We start from the raw sequence: 7,905 nt of genomic DNA, 5'->3' as shown, positions 1-7,905 counted from the left end.
GCCCTAAAGACATATATGTGTCAGTTTTGAGATTTCGTCAAATGCCATTGCCATGGTAACAAAATGGTGGCCGTGAAACATGGTTTTCTCATAACTCCAGTTAACATGCTCCAAACAGCCCAGAACTTCACAGGTTTGATAACGATGCAGCCCTCAACACATCTCGGCGTATTATGGGGTGTCATCAAATGCCGTTGCCAATGGCGACAGATCACTCGCCATCAAACACAATGTTTATGATACTGCTGTAAATCCCATGTACGTTGTCCGATCGGCCTGAAACTTCCCTCGTTTGCCAACGGCCGAGTCCTCGAGACACCTAGACACACACCTCGACGTGCGGACAACAGCCTGCGGAGCGTCGAAGACCCGCTCAACGCTGCTTGCAGCTTTAATTATTATTATTATTTAGACGCTTCTTGTGAGACTTGTGTTTTGTTTCGGTAAAAATGGTTCGTATCGTCAGTTAGCTGAGTTTCTTCCCGTTAGGTGGGTATGACACATTCATAGGTTTTTAAATGTTAAGAAGCCCTCAGAAACAGTTTCGCGGGCGGGGGCTCTCGGGCTTAACAGGTTAACAGGTTAAGGAAATCACATTCCTTACAAAGTACTTCATATTCTACCAGATGTAAAGTTTTGTTGTCAAAAATTTGTTTTTTAAGAAACCATCTAAGAATACCCCTTTAAACCATATATTATCACAAGAACAAAGGGTCAATACAATATTATAACCCTCCTATACAACTTCAAAAGGCATCCTTAAATGTCATAAAACCATATTATATCGCAAGAACAAAGGGTCTATAAAGTATTATTACCTACATATACAACTTCAAAAGACATCCTTAAATGTCAGAAAAACATATATTACCACAAAGGGTCAATAAAGTATTATCAGCCCCCCACTAGACAACTTTAGAAAATGACAATACAATACAACAACAATAGGTGAGCAAATAAGTCCTAAAACAAATATTGACAACAATGGTTTACTAGGGGGGACACTACAACAGGTTCACAGACAAACGGTCAATAAAGTCTTATGACCCCCCTATTTAAGAACAATACTTTATAGGGGTCAATAAAACAATAAACAGCTAAACAAACAAGTCATAACAAGAATGAAGACAATGGTTTATTAGGGGGGCACTACAACAGGTGCACTGACACCTGTCACATCAAAGGGATTTAGGTTTTATGGGGGGTCATAAATCAATCACTCAACATGTCATAAATACCAAAGTGACACATACCCTGTTCTTTCAACTACTAATTTATTCCATTAACTGGGGGTTCCCTCCCGTTAACTGGGGGTATTTCTGGTCACGTTAGCACACATGCAGCGTTCAGTGGGGCGATGCAGGGTTTGGTGAAGCCGTCAGCGAAGCCCCCGCCCTCCACCAGCTCCGGCCTGCGGTTGCACATGGGGCAGATCTTGTTGCGCTCCTGCGACGCTCGAATCCAGACGATGAGGTTCCAGCGCCGGCCCGAGGAGATGGGCAGGGCCCCGTGCATCTGCTGGCCCCGGTGCAGGAGACCCTCGCTCACCCTGTGCTCCACCTCCCAACACTGCATCTCACTTAGAGCTACCTGCAGAGACATAAACACCAATAACCAGCATCAGTGGTGAAGAGCAATGTTCCCAAATACCACTGTTCCCAGTTTCTGTCCCACTAACCAGTCCTTAAAGACTACAGAGCCCAAACGGTGTTCCCTTTAGTGTTTACTTCCTGTTTACCTTCTCCTACTGTTCCCGTTAGTGTTTACTTCCTGTCTGTTTTCTTCGGCTGTTCCCTTTAGTGTTTACTTCCGGTCTGTCTTCTTCTGCTGTTCCCTTAAGTGTTAACTTCCTGTCTGTCTTCTTCTACTGTTCCCTTTAGTGTTTATTTCCTGTCTGTTATATAAAAATACTCATAGCAGAAATGTCACTGTCCTACACATCCTTTGTTTACAATGGCCGCGATATAATACAATTGGACAATGGTAAACAAAATTAAAACACAGCATATAAAGTAGATATTAGGTTAAGTGAAGGTTAAAGGATTTTAATATTTGAAGGTTTACACTGACTTTTGCTTCTATTCTTTTTGGGACAGAGTTAAAACAAAAAATGGTCCTGGAGTTTTAAAACCCAGAATGTGAATTAGCACTTAAATCTACTACATAGTTTATTTTTGAAAGACAAATTTAACAAATGCACATGCTGTTAGATAATATATTGGCACAAGGCATTCAAAACATTCAATGTTTTCTTAAAGTCTGTGTCACTTTAAGGTACGATGCCAAAGGTGATTTCAAAACACGTTACCAATCATTTTTGAAATTCTACTCTGCAACGTCAAAATTGTAATGCCAATTCTCATGTCTTACCATTTTTCATGACTAATTATACCAATTAAGGCCTCATTTTAAGATGCCTTTTAAGGAAACCCTGAGTATAACCCGGGGGTGTAGGTGTGGGTAGTATTACAAGTATATATATTCACCTGTCTCATATCCCCAAAATAAAGGTTTCCCTCGGTGAAGTCCTTTCCGAGGGAAACGTTCAGCGTGACCTCTGCGTTGTCGTAGTGGTAGCTCAGGTCCCGGTCTTCGTCCATGTCGTATTTCACCACGAAGGCCTTGTGGCTGTCCAGGCTGCCCCCCCCACAGTCGGGGTAGAGCAGGGAGGTGAGCGGCTGCAGGTAACGCTGGCGGAGCGGCGTGATGAAGCCCTCGTCGAAGCCCAGTTCATTCAGCAGGATCTGGAGGACATTCATGAATAACACACTTTCAGACTAGAGGTAAGAAAGCAGCTAAAACGCAGGAGTTTATTTGACTAACTTTGTCTGTTTGGGTCTGTAGATTTCTCCTGAATTCACCAACAGTTAGGATCACATGAAGCCTAATTTGCATATTTAGACATGAAACGTCAGAAAACTTGTAAAAACTTGATTTGAATATGCAAACAAAATAAAACAATACTTTTTAACATGGATTTACCAAATGTTCACAATTCTGTTCTGGAATACTCCGTAAATAAAACATATTTGATAAGAAAATGCCTAATTTACACATATAAACATAATATTTCATAAAAGTTGTAATACAAAAAGTGAGGACGTTTTATAGTGATATCTATTAGTTAAATATTTGACCCTATTCACATGTAGTGTTCCTGTCATGACCCTTATATTTATATAAAAGTCCTCGCACGAAACCTCTGATATTTCATCGAGCTTCTCATATTTCCTGACTGAGGGACTACAGGAGGTCAAAGATCAAAATGTCATGGCACCATAAGTATTAAATGTGAATGTGCAGTGAATAAATAGTGTTTTGGAGGTAGAATTACCCCGTAGTGGTTCATGGTGTTGGGTCTTCCTTTGGGGGCAGAGGACTGCTCAAAGTGCTCCAGCTCCTCCACCAGCTGCTCACAGAAGCTTCTCTCAAACACCGGGAAGCGATAAACTCGGGCAGCTTCAACAGAAACATGGGAATCAATGGTTATAAAGGGGGGAAACAGGTGCAGGGGTGACTGTTTTGTATTTAGTTTTGTTCATTATTAGGCCACTAGAGAAGAGGGTTTATGTTCCTTTAATAAGTAATTAAAATGTTATCCGCCTTTATTTATATCCTGCTTTAAAAATACTGTTTGCTGAATCCTTTTAATTTGAGATCGTTTTTGAATACATTTAAAAATTGATTTTAAGACATTTGTATGCCCTGTATAACCAAGCCTTACGTGATAGTATCTGTACACTTGGGATTCAACCACATTTTTTTAATAAAATGATATTTTAAATATAATTTTGAACTAAGACATAGCAAGCATAACAGTATGTATACTCTTTAAAGTCAACAGAGAAAAATGGGAATTATTCATTTGTGTTGCGTCAGCTTCACCTTTCAACGTCTTTGTAATGTTTATAACTCACTACAGGAAAGGGAACACCCTAAAAAACATAATAGGGCCCTTTTAATATTTGGTTTAACTGTTAATTTCACTGTCTTTGTAACATATTTAAAATGTATTTCAGGACTTTTTTATATCCTGTATAACCGGGACTTGCATGGCACATGGCGTAATCTTCAGTCAACCAACAAATAAAATGAAATCTACTGTAATTGACATTAAAAGTGCACATTATTCACGAAGAGGTCAAAGGTGAACCTCTCACCTGCCTCCTCCTGCAGCAAGTCTCCGAGAGCCCCCCCCCTGATGGCGCTGACTCGGCAGAAATCCACTATCTGCTTGAACTTTGGAGCGAGGTAGGACTCCTGAGGAGAGAGTGGGGGGGGGGGGTTGCAGGTGTGTTTCAGCGATGTGTTACTGTATGCACACATTCATTACATGGCTGAGTTGAATACTCGATTCTGATTGTTCATTTTGGACTTTCCAGAGGTTGTCAATTTTAGCTAGCAGACCGTTACTAAGGAGAACAGACCGTTGCTAAGGAGAACTCACTGCAAATAATCCCTGCCTTAACCTGTTAACCTGTTTTTCAGGTCTCAGGCTCGAAAATGACATTCCCAGAACAAATGACTATATCTTCACTTCTAAAAGGGGTAAATTAATAATCTTTTTTCTCAAAGCAATGATAAACCTGTGAGTTGGATTTAGAAGAGTCAGAATCAATATAAAATTGTTTTATTTTAAATTCAGATTGAACATATTAAAACATGTAAATGATAGTGTCCGTCCAAAAAAAACATTACTTATAGTGAAAACCACCCTTGAATGATGGGATAGTAGACTAAAAGCTTTAGGAATCCAAACTATAACATATACTAAGTACCCTGTATCAAGATTGATGCAAAACAAGTGACATTTGACCTTTTTAGAGAGGTTTAGAAGAAAAAAAAACACTTCTGGGGTCATTTGGGTGCATTTGCCATATCTCTGGCCCCCTTCGGTCGATTTTGATGATTGACATCTCTTTTGAACCGTGAGAGCCAATAGAATCAAGGGGAAGTTCCTAAAATCCATCTAAACATTACCCATTGGTGAATGAGTGATGCGTAGCCAGAATGCCCAAAACCGGAAGCTGTCATACACTCTGGTAGCTATGATAGCAGCTATATGAAAACTCCGTTATTGACATAAATATGGTGATGGATTATCAGTAATCATTTCAAAGTGACACAGACACATTGGATTAACCTTCAGCCGCGTTTTTCTCGTTTTAATGCCATTGAACACAACTTTTGATCAGAAACAGCAAAAGGTAAGACATATTTGCTGTATTTGCTCCGTAAAGCTATGTCGTGTGATGTCTGGGTTTGCTTCCCATGCCACGATCACTCAGGGCTCATTTAGACGCTTCTTGTGAGACTTGTGTTTTGTTTCGGTAAAAATGGTTCGTATCGTCAGTTCGCTGAGTTTCTTACCGTTAGGTGGGTATGACACATTCATAGTTTGTTAAAGGTTAAAGGTAGGGTAGGTAAGTTTGAGAAACCTGCTCGAGATACACTTGTTATATTCCATGGAATGCTCTTAACCGCCGGCCCGGCTAAAATAACTGGATGGCCTACCTGCCTGTCAGCCTTCCATCTGTGCACAAACTTATCTCGTGCCCTCATTGGTCATGTGCGCGTTCGTGTGTGTTGGAGGAGGGGCTCTATAAGGAAGTGGCAGATTTTCTCCGGTTGTGTATTTTCAAATTCTAGCGATCCCGAGCCGGTTTCTCAAACTTACCTACCCTACCTTTAAGAAGCCCTGAGACACAGTTTCGTGAAAAAAAGCAATATTTAGGCACATATTATAGCTCTCAGATATATACAAATATATAAAAAACATGTCTATGAAGTGTTTTGCTCAAAATACCAAACAGATCATGCATTCTAGCCTCAAATCCCTCTATTTCAGCCCTGTTACTAAAGTGCTGATTCTGGGTCCGTAGCTTACTACTCAGCTAAATTCTGCTGTGATTAAACACCATATCATGTTCCAAACCACATCAAGGATTATTTCTGAAACAGTATGGAGCTCAAACTCTTTTTCTCTCTCAGGTTTACCACAAGGTGAGTTCCTTTTTATTTCCTGCTTCTTTACACATACTGTCTCCAGTACAGGTTAGCTCTGAGTGATGGCAATGCTTGCTAATCTAAACAAAGACCATATTACGTCCAAAACACTTCGCTCATTGTTTCTGATAGCGAAGTTTCTGATAGGGCCGTGGATCTAAAGCCCGCCCACATTTCAGATATTACGTCATAATGGCAGAAAATCTGGATCAGCTCCGTTGTTAGCTCGTTTTTAGAGATTTAGGTACGGTGGAAACGAGAGAGGGTTTTCACTTTGTGAGTCTCCTGACACACCGGGGACAAATATGTATGTATAAAAGACATGAAAAAGTGCATTTTGCACGACAGGAGACCTTTAATAACGATGAGGTGTTATGTACCTGCAGGTGGTAGACGTGCGGATGCAGAGGCCGGTACGTGTCTTTTATAGCAGCAGCTCTCTCTGCACACGTCACACTAAGACGCCTTCGCCGGTCCACTTCCTGTGAAATCTAAACAGGAAAAGTCGTGATGAGTTTGAGTACTTTTACTTTTACTCAAGTCCAAGATCTGAGTACTTCTACTTTTACACTGTATATCAGTATGTAGTGTCTCTACTTTAAAGAGTCTTCTCCTGCTGATGTTCAGGTGTATATCAGTATGTAGTGTCTCTACTTTAAAGAGTCCTCTCCTGCTGATGTTCAGGTGTATATCAGTATGTAGTGTCTCTACTTTAAAGAGTCCTCTCCTGCTGATGTTCAGGTGTATATCAGTATGTAGTGTCTCTACTTTAAAGAGTCATCTCCTGCTGATGTTCAGGTGCATATCAGTATGTAGTGTCTCTACTTTAAAGAGTCCTCTCCTGCTGATGTTCAGGTGTATATCAGTATGTAGTGTCTCTACTTTAAAGAGTCCTCTCCTGCTGATGTTCAGGTGCATATCAGTATGTAGTGTCTCTACTTTAAAGAGTCATCTCCTGCTGATGTTCAGGTGCATATCAGTATGTAGTGTCTCTACTTTAAAGAGTGCTCTCCTGCTGATGTTCAGGTGTATATCAGTATGTAGTGTCTCTACTTTAAAGAGTCCTCTCCTGCTGATGTTCAGGTGCATATCAGTATGTAGTGTCTCTACTTTAAAGAGTCATCTCCTGCTGATGTTCAGGTGCATATCAGTATATAGTGTCTCTACTTTAAAGAGTGCTCTCCTGCTGATGTTCAGGTGTATATCAGTATGTAGTGTCTCTACTTTAAAGAGTTCTCTCCTGCTGATGTTCAGGTATATATCAGTATGTAGTGTCTCTACTTTAAAGAGTCCTCTCCTGCTGATGTTCAGGTGTATATCAGTATGTAGTGTCTCTACTTTAAAGAGTCCTCTCCTGCTGATGTTCAGGTGTATATCAGTATGTAGTGTCTCTACTTTAAAGAGTCCTCTCCTGCTGATGTTCAGGTGTATATCAGTATGTAGTGTCTCTACTTTAAAGAGTCCTCTCCTGCTGATGTTCAGGTGTATATCAGTATGTAGTGTCTCTACTTTCAATTGTCTGCTTTCATATTGTTTGTCTGTTCATTATTGTAACAAAAACTAAAAACAATAAAAACATATATATATATATATATATACATACATATACATACATGATACATGTTGATTGTCTGTGCAGGTGAGCGAGCGCCTGAGTGACAGGTGGAGCATCGTGCAGGCGGTGTCTCCTCTGGATCCGCCTCAGCTCAACCCTCTGCACGGCGGCAGCTTCTCGCAGCTGAAAGAGGCCGTGGAGCAGATGGTGGCGGAGAAGCAGAGCCAATGGGACGACTTCCTGGACCCGGTGCTGTTTCTGTTCAGAACGTCCAGCAACCCCACCACCAAGTTCAGCCCCTACTCCCTCATGTTCAGCAGGAAGCCTGACCTGCCCAACCAGGT

At 40.9% G+C, this 7,905-nt stretch overlaps 1 protein-coding gene across 1 annotated transcript; it reads right to left on the bottom strand.

The window, feature by feature from the left end:
• Positions 1 to 834: 834 nt before the first annotated feature.
• On the bottom strand, positions 835 to 7,628 carry LOC117480930 (2-oxoglutarate and iron-dependent oxygenase domain-containing protein 2-like). Its single transcript, XM_034128352.1, has 6 exons — positions 7,620 to 7,628; positions 6,387 to 6,497; positions 4,161 to 4,260; positions 3,335 to 3,459; positions 2,487 to 2,744; positions 835 to 1,590 (listed from the first exon to the last, which is right to left on the bottom strand). The coding sequence occupies exons 1-6, from the start codon at positions 7,626 to 7,628 to the stop codon at positions 1,324 to 1,326; spliced, it is 870 nt and encodes a 289-aa protein (XP_033984243.1). The 3' UTR covers positions 835 to 1,323.
• Positions 7,629 to 7,905: the final 277 nt, after the last annotated feature.

This window comes from Trematomus bernacchii, unplaced genomic scaffold, assembly GCF_902827165.1.
Source record: "Trematomus bernacchii unplaced genomic scaffold, fTreBer1.1, whole genome shotgun sequence".
NCBI lineage: Eukaryota > Metazoa > Chordata > Actinopteri > Perciformes > Nototheniidae > Trematomus > Trematomus bernacchii.
This window is presented reverse-complemented; position numbering and strand designations above follow the sequence as displayed.

Excerpts from the sequence above, each read along its gene's own strand:
- LOC117480930 (XM_034128352.1), bottom strand. Across the intron at positions 3,460-4,160 it reads CTTGCTGCAGGAGGAGGCAG|CTGCCCGAGTTTATCGCTTC; the intron begins GTGAGAGGTTCA and ends TTTCTGTTGAAG. Across the intron at positions 2,745-3,334 it reads ACACCATGAACCACTACGGG|ATCCTGCTGAATGAACTGGG; the intron begins GTAATTCTACCT and ends AATGTCCTCCAG.